General features: G+C 43.1%; 2 protein-coding genes across 2 annotated transcripts; both read right to left on the bottom strand.

The window, feature by feature from the left end:
- LOC106540817 (uncharacterized) lies at window positions 1-18785 on the bottom strand. Its single transcript, XM_087708379.1, has 2 exons — window positions 18719-18785; window positions 1-3126 (listed from the first exon to the last, which is right to left on the bottom strand). The coding sequence occupies exon 2, from the start codon at window positions 1903-1905 to the stop codon at window positions 445-447; it is 1461 nt and encodes a 486-aa protein (XP_087564505.1). The 5' UTR covers window positions 1906-3126; window positions 18719-18785; the 3' UTR covers window positions 1-444.
- On the bottom strand, window positions 13675-26683 carry LOC106551562 (uncharacterized). The gene is made up of 4 exons (XM_087708085.1): window positions 26593-26683; window positions 22388-24157; window positions 17638-17707; window positions 13675-15409 (listed from the first exon to the last, which is right to left on the bottom strand). Exons 2-4 carry the CDS (start codon window positions 23444-23446, stop codon window positions 14193-14195), a joined length of 2346 nt encoding a protein of 781 aa, XP_087564211.1. The 5' UTR covers window positions 23447-24157; window positions 26593-26683; the 3' UTR covers window positions 13675-14192.
- Window positions 26684-26859: the final 176 nt, after the last annotated feature.

Below are 26859 nucleotides of genomic sequence, written 5' to 3'. Positions count from 1 at the left end.
GCCACTCCCGCCAGGTCACATGGCTGGCAAGCCACTCCCACAAAGGAGGCCACACCCACAGAGTAGGTTCGAAATTTTTTTGAAACCCACCACTGGTCCATAAGCAACATACAAAAGCACCATTCAAAATTTCTTTTTGAGGAATTCCACTACTTCTGCAAAAGGAAATAGCCAGAAGATTCTGCCAATAACCAGAAAATGGCAGTTAGCCATTTTCCACTGTCCTTTTCTCTCTACCTACAATAATACAATACAATAGCAGAGTTGGAAGGGACCTTGGAGGTCTTCTAGTCCAACCCCCTGTCTAGGCAGGAAACCTTATACTGTTTCAGACAAATGGCTATCAAAGTTTAATCCTGATAAAAGTTTTGAGTAAAAAGAATCAGGCCAGAATTCAGTCAATTTCTCATGTACACTTTGTGAATGGGAGATCATAAATGAAATTCAAGACTTCTCTAAACTCTTCAACTTTTGACTCATATGAATTTCCTTGTGTGCAATAAGGGATGGTTTATGCTTGAAGTAAAGTCCACAGACTGGACATTTGAAAGATTTCTCCATGGTGTGAGTCCTCTGGTGTAATACCAGGTAGGAATTCCGACTAAATTTTTTTCCACAGTCAGGACATTCAAAAGGTTTCTCTCCTGTGTGAGTACTCTGGTGGCTGATGAGGTGGGAATTTCGACTGAAACTTTTCCCACATTCAGAACATTCAAATGGTTTCTCTCCTGTGTGAGTACTCTGGTGGTTGATGAGGTGGGAATTCTGACTGAAACTTTTTCCACAATCAGGACATTCAAAGGGTTTGTCTCCTGTGTGAGTCCTCTGGTGTCTCATGAGGTGGGAATTCTGACTGAAGTTTTTTCCACAGTCAGGACATTTAAAGCGTTTCTCTCCTGTGTGAATACTCAGGTGTCTCATGAGGTGGAAATTTCTAATGAAACTTTCCCCACATTCTGGACATTCAAAATATTTCTCTCCTGTGTGATTCCTCTTGTGGCTCATGAGGTAGGAATTTTGACTGAAACTTTTCCCACAATCTGAACATTGAAAGGGCTTTTCTCCTGTGTGATTCCTCTGGTGTATTATGAGATAGGAATACTCACTGAAAGTTTTCCCACAATCAGAACATTCAAAGGGTTTCTCTCCTGGGTGAGTCCTCTGGTGTCTCATGAGGTGGGAATTTTGACTAAAACCTTTTCCACAATCAGGACATTCAAAGGGTTTCTCCCCTGTGTGAGTACTCTGGTGATTCATTAGGCTGGTATTGTGACTGAAACCTTTCCCACAGATAGGGCATTCAAAGGGTTTTTCTCCAGTGTGAGTCCTCTGATGTACTATGAGGGAGGAATTCTGACTGAATCTTTTCCCACAGATAGGACATTCAAAGGGTTTCTCCCCTGTGTGACTCCTCTGGTGTATTACCAGGTAGGAATTCTGACTGAATCTTTTCCCACAGTCAGAACATTCAAAAGGTTTTTCTCCTGTGTGAGTCTTCTGATGTTTCACCAGGCTGGAATTATCACTATAACTTTTCCCACAGATAGGACATTCAAAGGGTTTCTCTCCTGTGTGAATCCTGTGGTGTATCATGAAGTGGGAATTTCTAATGAAACGTTTCCCACAGATAGGACATTGAAAAGGTTTCTCTCCTGTGTGAGTTCTCTGGTGTTTCACCAGGCTGGAATTATCACTAAAACGTTTCCTACAAATAGAACATTCAAAGGGTTTCTCTCCTGTATGAGTCCTCTGGTGTTTCACCAGGCTGGAATTATCACTAAAATGCTTCCCACAGATAAGACATTCAAAGGGTTTCTCTCCTGTGTGAGTCCTCTGGTGTCTCATGAGGTGGGACTTTCTAACGAAACCTTTCCCACATTCTCGACACTCATAAGGTTTCTCCATGGAGTGAATCCTCTGATGTATTACCAGGCTGGAAGTATGACTGGAACTTCTCCCACAGTCAAGACATTGAAATGGATTTTCTCCTTTGTGATTCCTCTAGTGTATCACTGTTGGAATTACACCTAAAAGTTTTCCAATAATCAGGACATTGAAAGCATTTTTCCCTATGTGATCTTCTGGTGTATCATCAGGCTGGAATTATGACTGACAGTTTTTTCATAATTATACATTCAAAGGGTTTCTGTTCTATGTGAGTTCTCTGGTATCTCACGAAATGGATAATGAAGCTTTTCCTATAATCTAGACACTCATACAGTTTCTCCCTGGAGTCAATCCACTGATTTATCACCAGAATAGAATTGAGATCGAATTTTTTCCCAAAGTCAGGACATTCAAAGAGTTTCACTTCTGTGTGAATCTTGGGTGCTTCACCAGACTAGAATTCTCACTGAAACGTTTCCCACAGAAAAGATGTTCAAATGTTTTTTTCCTGTGTGTGAGTCCTTTAGGGTCTCATGACCTGGGAATTTCTAATGAAACTTTCACACAATCCACAGAGTCATATGTTTTCTACCTGCTGTGAGTCCCCTGATGTATCACCATGTTGCCATGCTCACTAAAGCATTTACTGCATTGGGAGCCCTTTTTTTGGCTTCTCTCTTGCGTGTTTGCTTCCATGAACCACAAGGGAGCTATTCTGACTGAAGCTTTTGCCACATTCAGGTAATTTGTATGGCTTTTCTCCTTTCTAGCTCCTCCTCTTGTGCATAATCAGCTGTAATTTTCAACCTGTGCTTTTCCCACAATAGGCAAATCTATGGAGCTTTTCCACAGCTGATATATCAAAAAATATGGACAATGCCTTGTTTAGTGGTGCTTTCACTTCAAGCCGTTTTCTTCCAGACAGGGTGTGGCCTGCATACCTATCTGCTCTACGTAGCCTTACTATTGATCGATTGCTCCCCACTCACTTCCAGATATTGCCCTCTTTTGCTAAATGAAAAGTAATCTATCCTGACTTTTCATGTAATGTATCCTTGAGTTCTGCATAATCTGGTTATTCTTTCTTGATTTTCTCTCTTTTGTCTAAGAAAAGGAGAATTTTGTGGTTTTCTGAAGGAAATGGAAAATATTTTGATTTCTGGGTTGATTTTCCTTCTCTTTTTAATGTTGATTGTTATTTACAGTTGTCCCAAGGGCTCTTTTTGACATCTTCTTTGTCTGTAAGATTCAAAGAAAAGTGTAACTTTAATTGTTTATGATGGTTAGAGATGATGTGAAAAAATAAAAGTCACATTACATAATATAAATACTACATTATACATTACAATGAAAAAGCAAACATGCCCCAATGTTTGAATAATCTTACATTATTTATGATACATTTGATATATGGAAGACTACTGAGATCCATGTTCTAATATCCATTCAAATTCAGTTGTTGATTGGGATCAATCCCAAATTCTTAGCAAATATATCTTGAAGTGCTGGATATAGATTATATAATTGCAGATATATGCATAGAGAGAGAAGTACAGATACACACATCTACATATGCATATATGGCCTGGAAGCAGCGCATCCCTGTTGTGGGCTGGATGTGAGAAGGGAGGGCGAGTGGGCAGTAGCCACCCGGAGGCCCTGTAGAAGCCAAGAGCCAGGCCTGAAAGGTGGTCGAGCTTCGCCCTCCTCGAGGCAGCCTGCGCCCTTTGACAGAGCACGGCAGGCCCGGAGCAGGTCTCCCTCCTCCAACATCAGCCTTATCTTTGTGGGCAGTCACAGTGAACAGAACAACCACCACCCATACCTACCAGCCCAGGCTTCAGCAACTTCATGGTCTACCCATGGCACTGGGTGGGTGGGTGAGGGGACGGGGACATGCACAATGTCATCCTCAGCCCTCTGTCCACTGCATCTCAGCCTCTCTGCAAGGGTGGAGGCAATGGCAGTGGACTTTGGGGTACCTTGGGGCATGCCACCTGAGACCTAGAAGCTCCGACAGCGGTACTGGGAGCAATGGGCACTTCAGTGTGAGTGAACCTGAGAGGCAGGCTGGGTTGTAAGAAGGACAAGTGTGGGAAGCAATGGTTGAAAAAGGACTTCAGTTTAAAAGGAACCTTATTTGGAGGCTGGGGGCCCCTGCCCCTCACATCTCATGGGGTTGCACTTCCATGCACCAAAAACATCCTTTTTTAAAAATGCCATTTGCGAGGGCCAGTACATGCAGATCAGGGGTGGGTTTCTCGCCCCGTTCCAACTGGTTCGGTTGGAACGGGGCCGGCGGCGTCCTCGTGCACGTGCGCGGTGCACACATGCGTACTAGCGTCTGCGTGATGCTCCAGCTGCTCCTGGATGATCGCGCAGGCGCTTTATGCGTCCTGCGCATGTGTGGAAGCGCAGAACTCGTCAAAACCAGGTAAGGACCGCGGGCGGGCGCGCGCCCTTCGCCATTCCCAGAAGTTACTTACTTCCGGGTTCGGCGACCAACCGGTTCGCAGGGACCGCCGCGAACCGGTTGAAACCCACCCCTGATGCAGATGGCCCACACCCTCCCCCCTGGGGCAGCCGCGGAACAACTAAGAAATGTGCAGGAGCTGTGTAAATGAACAGTGATTGCAGCTGGGTAAGAAGATTCTTTTGTGTGTGTGTTTTTAGTCCCTAAACTTAAAGAAAAAAGAAGGAAGTCCAGGAAAAGAGACTCTTAGAATTATCTTTTTAAAGCAGCGAACAACAATAGAGAGAAAAATCCTAGACCCAAATGATGGGAACTAAGGGGAAGAAAGCTAAATACTTTTAAACCATAGCAAATTGGATTTTAAACTGGGTAGGTGTTGTTATGGAACGGCATTGTAAAATGCTGGAACTATTTACCTGAATTTACTCAAGTACTGAATTTTGTCTCTATAAATTTGGATTAATTAACCTATCATGCCTGAAACAATGCTGAAACCTGTTAATGTTGCCATCTATTGGTGAATGGAATACACTACACTAGGAAAATTCTGATAGAAGAAACAAGCAACCTATTGAAAGATTGTGGTGATACTAACTGTTCTATAATTAATTACTTTACTATTGTGAGAATAAGGGAGACTCTTAAGTAACGTAAAGTAAGTTTTGTTTTGTGGAAACTGTCTGGACTACTTAAAGGGAATTGATTAATAAAACTGAGATGTAAAGAGTTCCAATATCTCAGGGGTTGCCACAAAGAAGAGGGAGTCAAACTATTCTCCAAGGCACCTGAGGGTAGAACAAGAAGCAATGGGTGGAAACTAATCAAGGAGAGCAGCAACTTAGAACTGAGGAGAAATTTCCTGACAGTTACCGTGTTTTCCCGAAAACAGGACAGGGTCTTATTTTCTTTTGACCCACAAAATATAGCTTGGGCCTTATTATCAGGGGAGGGCTTATTGTTTTGGGTTGCTGGGAAGCTGTTCACTTGTGAGCAGACTCCCGAAGAGCTGGGCACAGCCTCAGGGTCGAATGGCTGTGTTGTGCTGTCGCAAGCAGCTGCCCGGCAACCCCCCTTTCCAGCCGGGCACAGCGCCATTCATTGACCTAGGGGTACTGGCACGCCGCAGGAGCGCCTGTTCGCTGTCCTCCAACTCCCGCAGCTTGACACCTTCAGAATGTCCCTAGGTCAGTGAATGGGGCTCTGCATAGCTGGAGAGGGGAGTTGCCGGGCGGCTTTTCCGCTCCCCATTTGCGCGACTCCCAGGCTCACGATGCCCTTGCCTAACTCTCCCTGCAGAGCCAGGGCATCTCCGCTGCCGCCACATGATTTTTTCTGCGGCTTCCAAAGCAAGGAGGTAGGATGCCGAGTCTTCCGGCAGTTGCCACTCTGGGAGTACCCTCTATGGTTGTGGGCTGGCTGCCGGCAGAGCGTACTCCCAGAGCATACAACCATAGAGTGTACAACCATAGAGCGTACAACCATAGAGCGTACAACCATACATGCAACCATATGTACAACCATAATGTACAACCATAAACCATAAAGTACAACCATAATGAATGACGCTGCTGAAAGGAAGCACAGAAGGTGTATGTGAATAGGAATGAGGCCAAAAGTCAGCAGAAAAGTCAGATGATGGTATCTATCATTAAAGCAGCCAAAAAGCCTTGAGAAAGAAAGGATTCGGCAGGGGCCGCGGAGTTGGGAAGCCACTTGCCGGGGATCGGTAGAGGCACTCTGGACAAGGAAGAGGGTTTATCCTATAGAAGAAACCAAGTGGCGAGAGTAAGAAATGTTTTGTGTGTGGTAAGGAGGGGCACTTTGCTAGAAACCGCCCAGATAAAAAGAAAGCACAAATGAGAGTAATGGATATACACCCTAATGGAAGAAAAGGAAGATTAGGGAAGTCAAGGGCTATTAATTTTAGGGTCCCACCAAGAGCCCTTGTTAAATGTGGTACTCAAAAAAGAGGAATATGTGTTTTTAATAGATACTGGGGCAACGAGGACATTGGTATGTAAAGTGCTGAGAGGAATTAAACGGGGTGGGAAAAGCGATTGAGAATAGTGGGAGTAAAAGGGGAACCATTTGAAGTACCATCGGTAAAAAAACAATGTTATGTTTAAAACGAGGAAAATGCAATATAGAAATAGATGTAATAATAGTACCCGAAGCTGGGATGAATTTACTGGGAAGAGATGCCCTATCCCTATACTACAAACCTGTTAATCGAGGAACAGGAGAAAACAAATAGACCCTCTAGTTTGCGAGACAAAGGGAAATGGGGGGGGGGCTTGAACATTATACCCTTAACACCAACCTTGAAGGAAGGAGCAGAACCAATAAAACAGAAACAATATAATATCCCAGTGGAGGGAAGGCAAGGACTGAAGGTAGTAATAGAGATACTTTTACAGGACGGGTTAATGGAACCTTCAATGTCACAATTTAATACACCAATACTGCCAGTAAGAAAGCCTCATGGGACCTATCGATTAGTACAAGATATAAGGATAATTAATGAAATAGTGGCTAGTTGTCATGCTGTGGTTCCAAATCCTTACAGGCTCCTCAGTCAAATACCAAATAGCCATAAATATTTTAGTGTGATAGATTTAAAGGATACTTAAATCTATCTAAAGCCGCCCGGAGTCCTTCGGGAGTGGGCGGCATACAAGACCAATAAACTCAACTCAACTTTTTGGGCCTGTCCGTTAGCAGAATAATCAAGGGACCTTTTTGCCTTTCAATGGGCTGACCCAGATAGGCACCGTAATCAACAGTATAGATGGTGTGTTTTTACGGTAAAGATAATATTGGAACAGATAATACCTAGATATGGTCGAAACCATTGGTAGTGAGAAAGCACACAGTTCACTACCCAGGTGTTGAAACAAGTGATGAAGCAATTGGGGATTGATTGGTAATATTACACAGCCTGGCACCCAGAATTGTGTGGTAGGGTAGAATGAATGAACCAAACTTCCTCCCCTTTTTCTTCTTTTTTTTTCTAATATAATGATGGCCTGAGTAAAAACTAGAATAGAGGTAGAAATAAGAATATATGCCTTTATATAAAGGACTATGTCTTAACATAAACATGTGTATTAACATTAGCATTAGTAAGAGCAGAAGTCAGAATAGAGGCTTAAATAAGAAATAAGGGGAATATTAGTAGATATAGCCAAGGTGGCGCAGTGGTTAAATGCAGCACTGCAGGCTACTGCTAGATCAGCAGTTCAGCGGTTCAAATCTCACCGGCTCAGGGTTGACTCATCCTTCCATCCTTCCGAGGTGGGTAAAATGAGGACCCAGATTGTTGGGGGCAATATGCTGACTCTCTGTAAACCGCTTAGAGAGGCCTGAAAGGCCTATGAAGCGGTATATAAGTCTACTGCTATTGCTACTGCTATATAATTTCTATATAAATTGAATATAAGCAATAATTAGATGGAAAGATGAGAGGTTGAAAGGTGGCATTATTATACGTGTTTAAGAAGATCATTAGCATTAGAATGGAACACTGAAATATTGAATAACTACTTTAAAATAATTGTGTACATTAATATTAGGATTGTATAAGTTTGATTAATGTAAAAATTGACTATTGCTATTTGTAATAACATGAACCATACCCAGAGGCCATACTGTTCATCTATTGATGTTAATATATGTTTAAAAATAAAAATCCAATAAAACTTAAAGGAAAAAAGGAGCCACCCCCTGGACGGGCTGCCAGAGAGATTCAGCCAGCTGAGCATCAGCAGCTTGGGCCAGCAACCCCCAGAGGAGTGTGACTGCTCAGAGTGGGATTTCCTCTTCCTTTCACTCAGCGTGGTGCGGATCGTGTCTAAGCCTCCCTCAACAGACCTCATCTACTGGATTGACAGCTCAACCAGAGACAGCTGTCAGCCAACAGCCAGAGCTCCTAGGCCAATCCAGCCTGGGCCTACAACATTTGGCCATGGTCTACTGAGGCCAGGTAGTCTGGCTCGTCATCCACCTCTTAGGCTATCACCGGCAGACCAGATCCCTCTGAGCTGGGCTGGGCATACTACCCTGGACAGGAGTGGTCCCAGTGCCAGTGGATACCAACCTGCCAGCCCCCATTCCCCAGGTGGTCTCAGCTCAGCCGCCAGCAGCACCCCAGCAGCACTCCCCCTCTTCAGAACCACTTTTGATGGGAATCTCGAAAAGCTAGTGTACTTTGTGAACTGGATTTGGTTCCACCTTGATTGCTATGGAGCCCAGTACCAGTCCGATCAAGAAATGTGTCAGGGTTCCAAGTAACACCCCCATCCAAGGCCAGCAGTTCTTCAAAATTCCATTTTATTAGAGATATTATATTGGCACATCTGTGAAAATCCAAATCTGAAAGCCCTAGGGTTTTCCCCACCCAAAGGAAAGTCAAAGTCCCTTCTCCTGCACCCACATATCCATCACGTGGTCCAATCAATCCACTGTCCCAACTGGAGATTTTCCCCAGGTGAAGGCTGAATGTCTTTGACTACCAGAGAAAAGAATGTTATTATGACTATATATCTCCACCAACTCCATGCAACCTGCTTCCCGTTTTCCCACAGCACTGTGTGGCTGTCCTGAATATCCAAAGAAAAATATGGCCTCTAGGACTGACACAATGATCTCAGCCATTGCTGACAACATGGCAAAGCGGCCAAGTGGCTTGCCCAACTGCATGATGAGGAGGCTCCTAAACCTGAGGACGCCAACAAATTCCTGCAGCTATTAAGGACCTGGTTCGAAGAGAACCCACACGTTTCTCCTTCCATTCACAGCAGAGCTGCAGCAGCATGTCCCTTTAAGGTACTTCGACCGGCGGGAGGGAGGGGGCCAGGGGGGACCATAAAGGGAGCAGTAGCTCCGCTGTGAATAGACTCATACACACATTTTTTCCTACTGGCTACTGTGGCGGTAGCTTGGTGGTGTTGGGGCATGTGACTGAGTCACAAGACCACCACCATCAAGCCACGCCCACAGAACCAGTAGTAAAAAAAAAATGAATTTCACCACTGGCTTGTCCCCATGCCTGAGTTGTCCAAGGAACCGCCTTCAGGGTGCTAGTTATTACTTATAAAGCCCGACATGGTATTGGACCTGGGTACTTGAGAGACCGCCTTCTGCTGATTACCTCTCACAGGCCCATTTGATCCCACAGATTAGGCCTCCTCCGTATTCCATCTGCCGGCCAATGTCGGCTAGCGACTACTCGGAGGAGGGCCTTCTCTGTGGCTGCTCCGGCCCTTTGGAACGAGCTCCCCATGGAGATTTGGACCCTCTCCACCCTTCGGGCCTTCCGGACGGCCGTGAAGACCTGGCTGTCCCAGCAAGCCTGGGGTTGAGTCCCCCCCCCCACTCGAATTTGCTGTGTCTGTTGTGCTTTTAAATTGTTCGTATTGTCTGGTTGTTTTTGTCTTACTTTTTGTAATTTCCCCTCCCTTGGCTTTTGTTCAGCCGCCCTGAGTCCCTTCAGGGAATAGGGCGGCGTACAAATTGAATAAACTCCAACTCCAACTTCCTCCATGTCCCTAAGTGAATGGATGGAATCACTGAAGCAGGGTTGGGAAAATACCAAGCGAGCCTTAGTAGAAGTGGCAAAATCTTAAAAAACGCAAGCCGATAAACGCCGCTCCCCCACAACCTCCCTTTCTGAGCCAAAGTGTACTTGTCCACAAAGTATCTAGAACTCAAGCTGCCTAGCAGAAAATGAGGTCCTAAGTTCATAAGGCCTTTCCCGATAGTGAAAGTAATAAATCCTAACACTGTTCACCTTAGACTCAAACACTTGTTAGGGAAAGTGCACCCGGTGTTCCATAACAGCTTGCTAAAACCTGCAGTAGGCTCTTGGCTAAGGCCAGTAGGCTGAGCCATCCCAACGCCTATTTCAGTACAAAGGGAGACCCATTATGAGGTTAAAAAGATCTCAAATTCTTGTTTGCACCTAGTCCATTGGAAGGGATACCCCTTATTTGAAGTTACCTGGGTTAAGACCTGGGATGTAAAAGCAGACGGGTTGATTAAACAGTTTCATGACAAACATCCTAGTCAGCCCAAGGGGCCACCTTGGGGATGGTGGGGAGGTTGAAGGTGAGACTGGTTAACCTCTCTCTGGTTTTTCACTTTTAGGAGTTCCTTCTCAGCTGAGTGGGGTCAGCCTGTCAGCCCTGGAAACCATTTTGGAAATTTTCAGGCTGGTTGCTGCTGTGGGAATGCGAGGGGGGAGGTAGCGATAACTGGGGAAATTGTAGCCAAAGCAACATTCTTTCCCATGGGAACCAAGGATGTCCCCACCAGGCAAGTGTAGGGAAGGCGTGGCTCAAAGACAGCCAAAGGAGGACTGTAACCTGATTGGACCATGTGATGGATGTGTGACCTTTGGGTTTTGATTTGGGTGGGGAAAGCCTCGGGTTCTTCAGAATCGGGTTTACACCAGCAGTGCCAATATGACATTCCTAATAAACCATCCCCTCTGACTCTTAGGTTGGCTTTATTTAATTTTGCTTGATATTTTTATATAGCACCGTAAGAGATTCAGAGGCTTTGGGAACACTGGAAGGGTTTCCAACACCTAACCATAATAGAATGAGACATGATAAAGATGTGTACTAAAATACGACACCAAGGAAAGAGAAAAAGGAAAACTGATTAACCATATTAAGCATTTTACTATTTTAAATTGTAGAAATTTTGCACATATTTAAATTTGATATGGTGGGTGACAGTGCTGGACTAGGAGCAGGGGGACACAGTCTGTGTTCTCCACTCAGTCATGGAAAGTCCTTAGTGATTATCCTGACAGACCATTGAGTTACATCTTGGTTTCTCCACACACCAGTCCTGATCTGTTTCCTGGTCACCAAGTATCCTTCCAAGGGATCAGATGTAATGTGACCAGTGACGTGCGGTGAGGTTTATGGCTGGTGAGGCAATCTTCTCTCCCAATATCCCACTGTCTAAAGTGCTTTCTTTCTTTCGCCTGCCTGAGCTCTGACAGGCTCGCTTTCTTTTGCCGGCCTCTATGTCCGCGGCTGCCGCAAAAGAAAGTGCAAAAGAAAGAAAGCGCCAGCCCACCTGAGCTGCCCGCCTCTGAGCAAAAGAAAGTGCCAGCCCACCAGCCTGCCTGAGCTGCCCACCTCTGGGCAAAAGAAAGAAAGCTGCAGCCCACCAGCTCGCTTTCTTTTGCCAGCCTCTATTGTCCGCGGCTGCCGCAAAAGAAAGAAAGCGCAAAAGAAAGAAAGCGCCAGCCCACTAGAGCTGCCCGCCTCTGGGCAAAAGAAAGAAAGCTGCAGCCCACCAGCTCGCTTTCTTTTGCCGGACTCTATGTCTGCGGCTGCTGCAAAAGAAAGAAAGCGGCAAAAGAAAGTGCCAGCCCACCAGCCCCCGAGCTGCCCACCTCTGGGCAAAAGAAAGCACCAGCCCGCCAGCAGAGGCGGGCAAAAGACCCGCCTCTGCTGGCAGGCAGCTGCGGACAGAGAAGAAAACTGGTGGGCTGCCCTCCCTGCCTCTCCTACCCCCTTCCCTCTCTTCACTCTCAAACAAACTCTCTCTCAAATTGAGAATTTGAGTGAAGAAACAAATACACGCGCGCACACACACACACGCACACACACACACAGTTGCACCAGGAGGATTAATTTTGAATTCCTCCCCCTCCCTCCAACCCACATACTTTTTCCAGCTGTTTCACAGAGGATTTCAACTCTGCTTTTGCCTGCCATCATGAAAATGTAAAAATATAAAAGGCAAGAGCTGAGGTCAGGCTGGGTTAGCTGCTGCCAGAGTCCCCAATGGATGACTCTGCTTAACTGTTTAAAAAAGCCTCTAAAAAAACTCCCTCTACAGGAGGAGGCAAGAGAACCACGTGCCTCATCTACATAAGGAATTTTTCAGCTTTTAACCCTTGCTTAACTCTGCTCGAGTGATCATAAAGTCAGACTAAATGAGGCACGTGGTTCTCCCGCCTCCTCCTGTAGTGGGCACTTTTTAGAGGCTTTTTTTAAACAGTTAATTAAGCATTAAGCAGAGTCATCCACAGTGACTCTGGCAGCAATTAGCTCAGCCTTTTTCCTTTTACATTTTTTTTTCTTTTCATGATGACAGTGGTGAGGCTCTGCCTCCCCTGCCTGCACGTCACTGAATGTGACCTATTAAAAAACATTGTAACCTGTCTTTTCGAATCTTGTTGGTGAAATAAACAATCTTGGAACTCTCTGGTGTCGTCCAATCCCAGCAAAATCAGGCTAATCCATCTGCATAGCTGAAATATCACTTTCGCTGCTACAAATAATGTTCCTCTTTAATTGAAGGGATTTTTGAAACAAATTAAGAAGTCCTGGGAGAGAAGTGAAAGAACAGGAAAGATTTCCCATGTGTTGGGAAGAGAGCTTTACATTACATTGTCCCAATGTTTACAGAAATGCTGGCACGCTCCTTTTTCCCCTCAAAATTTATTCATGATTCTTACACAACGCTGTTTTAGAAATGAAACATTATCTAGTGGACAATTTCCCCCCTCCCATTTCCCTACCAAGGGGGGTACCACAAAAGTATCAATCCCTTTGTTCTGTTCACACCTCCCAGTCATCAAAGACTAATAAGGAGGAACCTCCAAGCAAAGGAGATCACAGCAGGTGTTGCGAATGAACCTGGACATCCTGTGCTCAAAAACACAATCCCTTTTCTCCTCAACTCAATATTCCTACAGCTCTTCTCCATGAAGGTCACCCATAGGGCAGAACAGCCTTTGCATATGAAATTTTACACTGCTTTTTTCACTGCCCCAAATTCCCCCAATATATTTGGTATTCATATGGTTACTTCCATGTATGTGCCTCATTCACAATGTGATCAGACATGCTTGGTGCAACGAATTGTTAGGAAAAGATAAACTCTTTCCTCTTGTTTTCTCCTTGTATGAGGAGCTGCAATCTCTTTTATTATTATTATTATTATTAATTTTTTCTCATATATACATTCACAATTATATGATCTCATAACTGTTATTAATAATATGTATTTGTAACAATTTTTCTCCCCTACAGTTGACAATATACTTGAAATTGCTTTCTTACCATCCCATAAACCCATCTTATCTTACAACAATCCTACTTCTTCCTTGCTTCCCTCCTTTCTTCTCTCCTTCTCTCCTTCTCTCCCTCCTTGCTTCCCTCCCTCCTTCCTTCCCCCCTTTGTTCTCTTTCTTCTCTCCTTCCTTCCTTCCTTCCTCCTCCTTTCCCTTCTCCCCTTCCCCTTCCTCCCCTCTACCCTTCCCCTCTTCTTCCCTTTCCTCCCCTCTCTCCTACTCTTACATTCCCTCCAATTCTTCCTCTGCTTTTCCCCCTCTCCTGTTCTTCTCCTTTCTCCTCACCTTCCTATCTTTCCTTCTACTCCTCCCGGAGCTGCAATCTCTAACTATAGCTTGAGTGCTCTTATCCTGAAGAGATACTGCCTGGTAAATTCTGGGGTGGAAAATCTTGAGGATACCTAGGGAGAAGGCTGGGATTCTGCATGTGGCATTTCTATCATTTATTCTGATCAAAATGCAAAGAACTCTCCTAAAACTATTTTTGCAGAATTGCACAATATCTGCAGAAATAAATAACCAGAGACTTCTGCTGCTGATGGCCAGCCAGATAGCCATTATCAAACTAACATGTTCCATTTTTTTTCTTTCCTCCTCCCCATTTAATACTATGACATATTTGATGAGAAAAACAATCAAGCAAATTCTTTGTAGTCAAATTAAAGAATCAATTTCTCAGCTGGACTTAAAATTCAAGCCTCTACTATATTCATCACTTTAGGTCATCACACATCACTTTGGAAAATCCATGTGGATTTTCTTGTGTGCAATAAGGGTGGAATGTTTCCTGAAGCACCATCCACACTTGGGGCACTTAAATGGTTTCTCCCCTGTGTGTATAAGCACATGATTCAGAAGGTTAAACCTAGTACTGAAATCTTTCCCACAGTCTGGACACTCATACAGTTTCTCTCCTGTGTGAGTCCTATGGTGTCTAACCAGATTAGATTGCTGACTGAATCTTTTCCCACAATCAGGACACACGAAGGGTTTCTCTCCTGTATGAGTCCTCTGGTGTATCACCAGGCTGCAATTGTGACTGAAACTTTTCCCACAATCAGGACATTCAAAGGGTTTCTCTCCTGTGTGAGTCCTCTGATGTCTCACTAGCTCAGAATTCCAAAGGAAACTTTTCTCACAATCTGGACACTGATATGGTTTTTCCCCGGAGTGAGTCTTCTGGTGTGTCACCAGGCTGGAATTGTTACTGAAACGTTTCCCACAATCAGGACATTCAAAATGTTTCTCTCCTGTGTGAGTCTTCCGGTGTGTCACCAGATTGGAATTGTTACTGAAACTTTTCCCACAATCAGAACATTCAAATGGTTTCTCTTCTGTATGAATCCTCTGGTGTGTCGCCAGGCTGGAATTATGACTGAAACTTTTCCCACAATCAGGACATTCAAATGGTTTCTCTCCTGTGTGACTTCTCCGGTGTATCACCAGGTTGGAATTCTTACTGAAACCTTTACCACAATCAGGACATTCAAAGGGTTTCTCTCTTGTGTGTCCCCTCTGGTGTATCACCAGCTCATAATTCTCACTGAAACGTTTCCCACAATCTAGACATTCAAACTGTTTCTCTCCTTTATGAGTCCTCTGGTGTGTCACCAGCTTATAATTCCGACTGAAACTTTCCCCACAATCAGGGCACTGAAAGGGTTTTTCTCCTGTGTGAGTCCTCTGGTGTGCTAGCAGGCTGGAATTGTGACTGAAACGTTTCCCACAAATAGGACATTCAAAGGGTTTCTCTCCTGGGTGAGTCCTTTGGTGTCTCACAAGGTGGCAATTCATTCTGAAACCTTTCCCACAGATAGGGCATTCAAAGGGTTTCTCTCCTGTGCGAGTCCTGTGTTGTCTCATGAGGTAGTCATTTCCAATGAAACTTTCATAGAATCTGGACACTCTTATGTAATGGGCGTCCTGTGATGTATCACCATGTTGCCATGCTCACTAAAGTATTCACATTGGGAGCACTCATATGGCTTCTCTCCTGGGTGGGTTGTTCCATGAACCACAAAGAAGCTGTTCTGACCAAACTTTTGCCATATTCGGATAATTTGTATGGCGAAAGGCGAAAGATTTATACGATCTGAAGAGAAACCAGAGTATTACCAGAGCAATTTGTATGGCTTTTCTCCAGCTTGGATCATCTTGCTTAATCAGCTATGATTTGCAATCTGTGCTTTCCCTATAATAGGCAAATCTACAGAGCTTTTCCACAACTGATATTCTTGAGGTCAAAAGCCGTCTGCTTCTTCCCAGAGCTGGTATCATTGTCTGTCCTATGTGCCCTGCCCAATAAGACCTTTTCCTTCCCCCTAACTTCCAGATATTTCCATCTTTTTCTGAATGAAAAAGAATCTTCCTTTATCTTTCATGCAATGTATCCTTGAGTTTTGTATCCTCTACTTTTTCCATCTCAAAATCTCATGTTAATTTACTCTCTTTTGTCTATCAGCTGCTGGAGAAGGAGAATTGTGTGGTTTTCTGAAGAAAATGGAATATATTTTGATTTCTGGCTCAATTTTATTTCCTTTTCAATGTTGCTTGTTATTCTCAGTTGTCCAGAGTGCTCTTATTGCCATCCTCTCTGTCTAGAAGTTTCAAAGAAAAGTGTAACTTTAATTGTGTATAAAATGGTTGCAGAAAATGTGAAAAAAAGTATACATTACAACAAAGAACCAAACATGCCACAATTCTAAAATAACCTCTTACATTACGATTCATTTGACACACGGAAGACTACCAAGATATCTATTCAACCATGAAATTATGTTGTTAACTTGGGTCAATCACAAATTCTTAGCACTGCAAAGGGTTATCATCAAATATGTCTGGATGTACTGAGGACAGATTATATAATTACAGATATATGCATACAGAAAGTAATATAGATACAAACTACCTACAAATGAATATATGTGGAAGATCCATGAGTTTTCAGCCTGAATATTGTCCCAAAATGGTTACAATCAAACCTTCTGAGCTAAATTTAGAGATGTGGGGATTTAACTGAGGAAATGATGCTGAAATCCTCTGCAAGATTTGAAGCACCAGTTATCCCCATGGAAGCCATGAGCTCCAAATAAGGGCAGAAAATACTTTCCACAATCTCTCTGGTGACTTCCCAATTCAAGCAGTCCTGACTTACCGAGTGCACTTGGGACTGGCTTCTGGGTCACTAAGCAGCTGGTCATGGAGCATGATTTCACATGACAGTGCCAACTTACATCTGTTCCTGTGCAGTTAAGCAAATCCCTGTGGGTTGTTAAAGGCAATTTCACAAACTGCAACTTGCAATTTCCTGCCGGCATCCCCACTGACTTTGCTTGTCAGAATCAAGCTGAGGTGGTCACAAATGGGGATCATGAGTGTGGGATGTTGCAGCCATCATAAATGTGCAACGGTTGGCAGAACCCAAGTTGGTGTCTCTCCTTTTCCTGCACCTTAACAACCACAGGAACTGAAGAAGTGCTACGATGAATACAGATTTCTGGACCAAGTGTCCACCTACTTTTGTAGTGTCATTGTAACTTTGAAGGCTCAGGGAACAAGTGGTAAGTGAGGACTACCTATACAACTGAACATCCTAAAGGTCCTCAACAGCAATTTTTTTAAAAAAGGCTAGATTAAGTTCAGTTGAACCTGGTTAATACACAGATGCAGCACCAATAGGAAATACTGTGCTTATTGGCAAGACATGGAAGTAAAAAAACAAAAATCCCAGAAAAAGACTAGTGGCAGAATCAATGCAATTCGGTTGCCAAGAGAATAGCAAATCCATAACAGAATAATTTATGAGTTGGAAGGGACCTTGCAGGTCTTCTAGTCCTATCTCATTCTCAGGTAGAAGATCCTATCATTCCGGACACTCTGGCCAATCTTGTCTTAAAGCACAGTTGTCAAACGTGCCATGTCATGTTCCTGTCACATGACATTTTGTTCATTTCCCCCTTCGCGGAGCTGGGTAGGGCGTTGCCTGCATGTGACGCATCCAGCCTATGGGTCTCCAGTTTGACACCCCTGTCTTAAAGGTTCTCTGCTAGTAAGAATTTAGATCACTATAGGAGACTCCTAGTTCCCTCTTCTACCTTTTGGATGACAAAGTTGTCATTTGTCATCCAAAAGGTAGAAGAGGGAACTAGGAGTCTCCTATAGTGATCTAAATTCTTACTAGCAGAGAGGAAATTATAGAGGGGGAGGTTGAAGTTGCAAGTAATTTGGGAGAGAGTGACCATGTCATCCTGGAATTCAACATAATGCAGACACAAGCAATAGAGCAAAATCAAACTAATGCCTTAGACTTTAAAGCAGTTGATTTTAACAAACTAAGAGACAGCTTGGGAAGGATTCCATGGATGAAAATCTTAAAGGGGAAAACAACTCAAGAAGCTTTAGATACTCTGGCTCCCTAAACAGAGGAATAGAATCAAGATCACACGAAGTATTGGTACCAACTTATAATGCTTTTGTTAAGATCACACTTGGATTACTGCAACCAGTTTTCATCACCACAATATAAAAAGGTGTTGAGACGCTATAAAGAGTGCAGAGAAGAGCAGTAGGGATAATTAGTGGGTTATGGGAATTGGGAATGAATAGTCTAGTGAAAGGAAGGACTAGGGGTGACATGATAGCAGTCTTCCAATACTTGAAAGGTCAACTCATTTTCCAAAGCACAAGAAGGCAAGACAAGAAGCAATGGATGGAAACTAATCAAGGAGAGAAGCAACCAGGATTTAAGGAGAAATCCCAACAGTGAGAACAATTAGCCAGTGGAACGGAATGGCTGCAATTTTCTGCTGCCTGGAAGATTTAAAAAGTCTCTTGTTAAGGTTGATTCTTTGGGAATGGCTGCCCTTCAGAGGTTGTGCGTGCTCCATCTCTGGTGGCTTTTAAACAGAGACTGGACAGCCATTTGTCTGAAATGATATTAAGACCTCCAAGGTTTTTTCCAGCTCTGTTACAAACCTCCAGTGATGGAGCACCCACAACCTCTGGTAGGAAGCCATCCTCAAAGAATCAACCTTAATTTAAAAGAGATTTTTAAAATCTTCCCACCAGAAGGAAAATTGCAGCCACCAGTTTCACAGCGTGCAGCACCAGTGGGCTTAAATTTGGGGAGGGAAGGAATCTGCAGCAGCAGCAGCAGCTGAGATGCTTCAGCCCAGTTGCTTCTCCGCTTCCAGGCCGCGGAGGGAACCGAACAGCCCCGACTTGCTCCAGGCCTCCCCTCCCACTTTCCCTCAACTCACCTTCCAGCTGCTGCTTCGATCCTGGGAAGAGCACAAAAGCCGCTCTGCATACCACCTTCCTCCCAAGAGCGATCCGGAAGTTCCTCTGCGCTTCTTCCCTATCCCGTCCTTTCTAGCAATACAGCACTTGATGATTTTAACTCCTTAAGCACAACCGCAGACGCGCCTGCTCTAGAGTCCGTTTTCTAGGCACAGGTGTTGCCTGTTTGAGCGCCAGATAGGCAGAAAAACACGCTTGTGCCGTCTCTATCTAAGGCCTTTGCAAGATGTTTTCACTGATTAAATGATATCATTTTTTACTTCTGGCAACTGACCTTTGAAATTGACACCACCACCCCCCAAAATAAATAAATAAATAGTGAAATGTGATGCTACTTAGCTTAGGAAGATTAGCTACGTGTTGAGCACTAAAAGTTCATGACGTTTTGACAGAATATGCTTCCTTAGGGGGTGACTCTCGGTAGAAATCAAAGCCTCTCTACATCCCAAAACTTTAAAACTCAAAGGCCCCCCAGACTCACCCCCCCCCTTGATAGACCAGACCAAGAAATCAACTCCACAGGAGAAGACTTAACACGTGTTATTATTGTGAATGAATGTAATAAGGAAATCTGTTGAACCGCGCCTATCCATTTCTGATGCCCCTGTGAATTAGGGAGGTCTTTGAGCCTGTTTGCAACATTCTCTGTTGTGGACTTGAGGTGGATTGCTGATCTCCTCAGGCTTATTTCCTTTACTCTGTCATGGGCGCTTCTGGGCATAGGTCTGGGAAATGATTAAGGTGCTGGGTGAGCAGCAGGGATGTGCAAGTTACGTTTCCCATTCAGCCATGGAAGGTTCCCATTGACTCTGCACACACAGCACTGAGCTCCATTCACTAGTGAACCTCTAAGATGCTCCCCCTGCCTCTAAACGTCTGAGTTGTTTCAAGTAAGAAAACATTCTTGGTAAGCTGAATTGGCCTTGGATGGGAAAGAATCAGGCAGGAATTTCTGGACCACTGGGCCACATTTTTTGTTATATTTCCTGACTATACCTCAGAGAGAATATAGTTGCTAATGTAACAAATATACATAATCACCCAGATGGGATTTTCAAAAATCATGCAGTAATTTACATAGTGATTGTTCATTTCTAGCCAACAGAAAAGAAGCTAGTTCTAACATTTGCCCCTCACTATGCTCCTGTTTGCCTCTTTATTTTCTGTAAATATATTTATTTATATAAAACCACAAGTTCTTGTCAGCGTCTTTGACTGCATTTGAACACCGGCTGCACAATTCCCTGACACAAGTATGTTCCTTATACTTTCTTCCACCTTCATATACTCCTCTGAATTACAGAGGTTCTTCTGTGAGTCCCTTCTGAATAGGATCCATATGCTGCAGACTCGGGAGATGTTTTCCCCTCATCTCTTTAGTAATGGAGTTTGCATATCTCCCAAGATATTTTCTTTAGTCTGTGCCCTGGGGGCTTCTGGGCATAGGATAGGGTGGGTGACAGTGCTGGGCTAGGAACAGGGAGATACAGGTTGTGTTCTCCACTCTGTCATGGAAAGTCTCCAGTGATTATCCAGACAGATCACCGAGTTACATCTTGGTTTCTCCACATGCCAATCCTGATCTGCTCCTGGTCACCAACTATCCTTCAAAGGGATCAGATCTAAAAATAATTCTAACCTGTTTGTTTGAATTGCGCTGTTGAAATGAACAATCTTGGAATTCTTCGGTGTCTTCCAATCCCAGCAACATCAGGACAATCTATCTGCATATTACTCTCTGTGTTACAAATAATGTTCCTCTCTATATTTGAAGGATAAATGTTTGAAAAAAAATTAAGGAGCTTTGGGAGAGAAATGAAAAACAAGAAACGCTTCCCATGTGTTCGGAAGAGTTTTGGATTACCTTGTCTCAATGTTTCATAAATGCTGACTTTCCCTTTTTTCCTCAAAATCTACTCAATGCTGTTTTAGACATTATTACATTTTTTACTGTACAATTTTCTTCTCACATTTCCCCAGCAAGGGGGAAACCACAAAGGTACAGAGTCTAAGTGATGCTGTCACACTCCAGCCATCAAAGAATAACAAGGAGGCAGGCACCTCCAAATGAAGGATATCACAACAGGAGCTGCAAATAAACCTGGAAATCATGTGCTCAAAAACATAATGTAAGGACTTGCCTCTCCTCTCTCTTCAAGAAAGCAGAACTCTTGAAACAGGAGGGATTTCAAAAAGAAGCTTTTATTGAGGGACAGTGATAGCAATTAGAGCAAGGCAGGAAGTTCCCATTCAGAACTGTTAGGTAAAAAGTTATAGAAACCTCTCCCCTCTGCCCAGTCTAAGGTGAGCCAAGCCACAGGTACGAACTTGTTTTGAGAACTCTGAATTGAGAAGGTGTTCTCAGGCCCCCTTGCTCCTTCTTTTGGAGCTAAGACAAAACAGATGGGCAAAGGCAATTTCTCCCCCCTCCCATTCCCAGGAAAGCACCATATTTTTTGGAGTATAAGACACACCTTTTTCCCTCAAAAAAGAGGCTGAAAATCTGGGTGTGTCTTATACATTGAATACAGCATTTTTTGCCTCTCGAAACCTCGCCCCCTTGACCAAAATGGCCATGCAGAGCCTGTAAGAGGCTTTCAGAGTGCTTCTGGGGGCTGGGGAGGGCAGAAATGAGTGAAAAACAGGCCATTTTTGCTCAATTTTACCCACCCAGCCCCCAGGAGCACTCTATAAGCCTCTTAAAGGCTATGCATGCATATATTTTTTTGACAAAAAACGAGCCCGTTTTCGCGAAAAATGGGCTGTTTTTGGGAGGTCCGCAGAATGCAAAAACTTTTTAAAAAAATGTTCCTCTTCAAAATCTTGGTGCGTCTTATACTCCAAAAATACAATATATCAAATTTGAGAAAAGAGCAGAAACAGGGAAAGGTCATAAAATGGCATTCATGCACTTTGCTCCATAATGGCAGTCTCCCAGTGTCCCAATAGGGGATCTGACACACAATCCCTGTTCTCCTCAACACAATATTCCTACAGCCTTTCTCCCTGAAGGTTACCTGCAGGGCCGAACAGCCTTTATATCTGAAAATTTACACTGGTTTCATCACTGCCCCAAACTCCCCCAATATATTGTATTTGCTATTTATATGGTTTCTTCCACTTGTGTTCCTCATTCTTGACAATCTGAGCAGATATGCTTGGTGCAATGAATTTCTGGCATTGTTAGAAAAAGATAAACGATTTCTCTTCTCCTTGTTTTCTCATACGAGGAGCCACAGTCTCTAACTTTAGCCTGAGTACTGTTACCCCAAAGAAATGCTGGCTGGGGCATTCTGGGGCTGAAAATATCGAGGACATCCAGGGAGAAGAAGGCTGGGACTCTGCATGTAGCATTTCTATCGTTTATTATGATAAAAACGGACACTCTTAAAAAGATTTTTGAAGAATTGTACAATTGTTGCAAAAATAAATATCCAACAATTTTTGCTGCTGATGGCCAATAAGCCCTTATCTAATTAACATGTTCCACTTTTTTATTTCCTCTTTCCCATCTACTATCATGACATACTGTATTTGATGACAAAAAATCAGGCAAATTTTTGTAGTCATATTAAAGAGTCAATTTCTCAGCTGAAATTACAATGGGACATTTGAAATGAAATTCAAGCCTTCTCTACACTCATCACTTTCAGCGTCAGGTGGATTTTCTTGTGTGCGACAAGGTTGGCAGGTTTCCTAAAGCACCGTTCACACTCAGGACACTTAAATGGTTTCTCCCCTGTGTGTATAAGCATATGATTTAGAAGGCTATCTTTAGTACTGAAATCTTTCCCACAGTCTGGGCACTCATACGGTTTCTCTCCTGTGTGAGTCCTCTGGTGACTTACCAGCCGAGAATTCCAAAGAAAACTTTTCCCACAATCTGGACATGTAAATGGTTTTTCCTTCGAGTGAGTCCTCTGGTGTGTCACAAGGCGGGAATTGTTACTGAAACGTTTCCCACAATCAGGACATTCAAATAGTTTCTCTCTTGTATGAGTCCTCTGGTGTTTCACCAGGTCGGAATTCCGACTGAATCTTTTCCCACAATCAGGACATTCAAAGGGTTTCTCTCCTGTATGAATCCTTTGGTGTGCCACCAGGCTGGAATTGTGATTGAAACTTTTCCCACAATCAGGACATTCAAAGGGTTTTTCTCCTGTGTGAGTCCTCTGGTGTATCACTAACTGGGAAATATGATTAAAACTTTTTCTACAATCCGAACATTCAAACGGTTTTTCTACTGTGTGGATTCTCTGGTGTTTCACCAGGCTGAAATTCTCATTGAAACATTTTCCACAATCAGGACATTCAAAGGGTATCCCTTCTTTGTGAATCCTCTGGTGGCTAATGAGGTGGGAATTTCTAATGAAACGTTTCCTACAATCAGGACATTCAAAGTGTTTCTCTCCTGTGTGAGTCCTCTGGTGTATCACCAGATTGGAATTTTGACTGAAAGCTTTTCCACAGTCAGGACATTCAAAGGGTTTCTCTCCTGTGTGATTCCTCTGGTGTCTAACAAGGTGGGAGTTGTTACTGAAATTTTTCCCACAATCTAGACATTCATAGAGTTTCTCTCCTTTGTGAGTTCTCTGGTGTATCACCAGGTTGGGATTTTGACTGAAACCTTTTTCAGAATCAGGGCATTCAAAAGGTTTCTCTCCTGTTTGAGTGTTTTGGTGGTTCATCAGGCTGTAATTGTGACTGAAACGTTTCCCACAGATAGGGCATTCAAAGGGTTTCTCTCCTTCAAATGGTTTTTTACCCCTGAGTGTTGTCTCATGAAGTGGGAATTTCCAATGAAACTTTTACACAATCTGGACACTCATACATGATTTAAGTCCTCTGATGTATCCCCATGTTGCCATGCTCACTAAAATATTTACTACATTAGGTGCACTTTTAAGACTTTTCTCCTGTGTGGATCTTCTTGTACATAATCAGCTGTGATTTGCAATCTGTGCTTTTCCCACAATAGGCGCATCTATAGAACTCTTCCAACACTTACATTCTTGAGGTCAAAAATATGTGTTATCCATTGTTTAGTAGTGTTTTGATTAAAACCAGGTGGAGCCTGCATCTCTGTCTACCCTACATGGCTCTCCAAGATACTTTTTCCTCCCCACTGACTTCCAGATATTTCCATCTTTTGCTGAAAAAAAATAATCTCCCTTGACTTTTCATGTAATGCATGCTTGAGTTCCATATATTCTACTTATTCCAGTTTGAAATCTTTCTTAATTTTCTGTCCGTTATCTCTCACCTGATCAGGAAAAAGAATGATGTGGCTCTCTGAAGGAAATGGAAAATATTTTGATTTTTGGCTTGATTTTCTTTCCTTTTCAAAATTGCTTGTTATTATCAGTTGTCCAGTATGCTCTTATTGCCATATTCTTTGCCTATAAGATTCAAAGAAAAGTGTAATGTTAATTGTTTATAAAATTGTTGTAGATGTGGAAAAAAGTATATGTTACAATGAAAAAGCGAACATGCCACAATGCTGAAAGATCTTCTAATGTTAATCATGATCCATTTGACACATGGAAAACAACCAAGATCCAAATTCAAATATCCATTCAATCATATATATGAATTAATATTCTTGTTGATTTACATCAATCAGAAATTCTTACAGTGGAAAGGCTTATCATCAAATATATCTGGAAGTGCTGGATATAGATTATCTAATTGCAGATATATACACATGCAAAGAAATACAGATACAGACAAATGTATTTATGTCAAAAATCCATGTCTTTCAAACCTGAAAAAATACCCCAAAATGGCCACAGTCAAAACTTCTGAATTACATCTATATGGAAGGAAGGAAGCAATGGAGTACCCCAAGGTTCTGCCTTAGGCCCCGTATCCTTCAGAATCTTTATAAACAATTTTGATGAGTGAACAGAAGCAGAAATCATCAACTTTGGAGATGACACTAAGCTGGCAGGAACAGACAACACTCCAAAAGACAAACTCAAGATACGGAGGAATCTTCATAGATTTGAACACTGGGCCCTATCCAACAAAATGAAATTCCATGGAGAAAAAAAAAAGGTTTTACAGTTCTCCAAGAAAAACCAAATGGCAATGTATAGAATAGGTACAACCTGGCTCAATAGCAGCTGGGGGTTGAGGGCTGAGACGGACCTTCACTGGCACCATTGGTGGATCGTTTGACACTGTGATCAGTGAGCAATAAACAGATGCTATTAAACCTTGCCTTGCCAGTGTGACTTGGGTCAGAACACTGATGTAGTTCCCACCTTCAAAAAAGGGGAAATGGATTTGGAAAACTACAGACCAATCAGCCTTGACATCAATGACTGAAAAGATCCTAGAAAAAATAATCAAGCAACAGATCTGCAAATCACTAGACACAAGCAAACTTATAACTAGAAGCCAACATGGATTTTTCAAAAAAAGATCATGTCAAACAAATCTTACTTCATTCTTTGACAAAGTGATTGAATTAGTGGACCAGCAGAATGCTGTGGGCATAGTATTCTGGAATTTCAGTAAGGCAATTGATAAAGTAGACGGTCTACTTCTTGGTAAGCTAAAAAAAAAAGTGGGATAGATAGCATCATCACCGGGTGGATTTGTAACTGGCTGAAAAATAGCACTCAATGTGTAGCCCTTAATAGAACTACATCTATACGGAGGGCGGTAAGCAATGGGGTATCTCAGGGTTCTGTTTTAGGCCCAGTATTCTTCAATGTCATCATACAAAATTCAAATGAGGGAATAGAAGGGGAACTCATCACATTTGGCGATGACACTAAGCTGGCAGGAATAGACAACACTCCAAAAGTCAAACTCAAGATACAGAAGAATCTTCATAAATTTGAACACTGGGCCTTATCCAACAAAATGAAATTCAATAGAGAAAATAAAATAAGTTTTACACTTAACCAAGAAAAACCGAATGGCAATGTACAGAATAGGTACAACCTGGCTCAATAGCAGTAATTGTAAGATGGACCTTGAAGTCCTAGTTGACAATCCCCTAAATATCACTTAAATAAACAGTGTGATGCAAGGGTCAAAAAAGCTAATTCTATCCTAGTCTGCCTAAAAAGAGGGATAGAATCAAGATCACATGAATTATTAGTACCAATTTATAATGCTTTGGTAAGATCACACTTGGATTACTGCAACCAGTTTTCATCACCACAATATAAAAAGGTGTTGAGACTCTATAAAGAGTGCAGAGAAGAGCAGTAGGGATGATTAGGGGGAAACATACAAAGAAAGGCTGCAAGAATTGGAAATGAATTGTCATATGAAAGGAAGGACTAGAGGGTGACATGATAGCAGTGTTCCAATATTGAGGAGTTGCCACGAAGAAAAGGAGGTCAACCTATTCTTCCAAAGCCCCTGAAGGTAAGACAAGGAACTGGATGGAAACTATTCAAGGAAAGAAGCAGCCTAGAACTGAGGAGCAAGCTCCATCACTGGTGGCTTTTAAACAGAGAATAAACAGCCATTTGTCTGAAATGATGTTGGGTCTCCTGCTTGATCAGGGCGTCTGAATAGAAGACCTGCAAGGTCCCTCCCAGCTCTGTCACAAACCCTCCAGGGATGGGAGCCCCCACAACCTCTGGAGGGAAGCCATTCCCAAAGAATCCACCTTCACTCGGAAGAGACTTTTCCAATCTTCCCACCAGGAGGAAAATTGCAGCCACCAGTTTCGCAGCGTGCAGCCCCAGTGGGCTTAAATTCGGGGAGGGAAGGAAAGTGCAGCAGCAGCAGCTGAGATGCTTCAGCCCAGTTGCTTCTCTGCTTCCAGGTCGTGGAGGAAACCGAACAGCCCGACTTGCCCTCTACTCACCTTCCAGCTGATGTTTCGACCCAGCGAAGAGCACAAAAGCCCCTCTGCACAACACCTTCCGCCCATGAGTGATCCCGAAGTTCTTTAGGCTTCTCCTATCCTTTCTAGCAATAGGGTACTCGATGGTTTTAACTCCTTTATTACCTTTTTATGCACTTTTCACGGACAGACGTTGCCTACCTGATCGCCATCTCCAGATAGCAGGCGGAAAAACACGCCTGTCCCGTCTCTACTACCTAAAGCGGTTGCAAGATGTTTTCACTGATC

Source organism: Thamnophis sirtalis, unplaced genomic scaffold (genome assembly GCF_051295495.1).
Source record: "Thamnophis sirtalis isolate CommonGarterSnake01/CBP01778 unplaced genomic scaffold, rThaSir2_p1.2 scaffold_3, whole genome shotgun sequence".
In the NCBI taxonomy this organism is placed as follows: Eukaryota; Metazoa; Chordata; class Lepidosauria; order Squamata; family Natricidae; genus Thamnophis; species Thamnophis sirtalis.
The sequence above is the reverse complement of the archived record's forward strand: the minus strand, read 5'-3'. Positions and strand labels throughout refer to the sequence as shown.

What these genes read in the sequence shown, in the direction of transcription:
- LOC106540817 (XM_087708379.1), bottom strand. Translation starts at nt 1,905, where the DNA reads ATGGAGAAACCTTATGAGTGTCGAGAATGTGGGAAAGGTTTCGTTAGA.
- LOC106551562 (XM_087708085.1), bottom strand. Translation starts at nt 23,446, where the DNA reads ATGAACCACCAAAACACTCAAACAGGAGAGAAACCTTTTGAATGCCCT. An exon ending in AAGTGATGAGTGTAGAGAAG is followed by an intron (nt 17,708 to 22,387) that starts GCTTGAATTTCA and finishes GTTGAATTCCAG; the next exon opens with GATGACATGGTCACTCTCTC. An exon ending in CTATAATTTCCTCTCTGCTA is followed by an intron (nt 15,410 to 17,637) that starts GTAAGAATTTAG and finishes TACTTTAGTGAG; the next exon opens with CATGGCAACATGGTGATACA.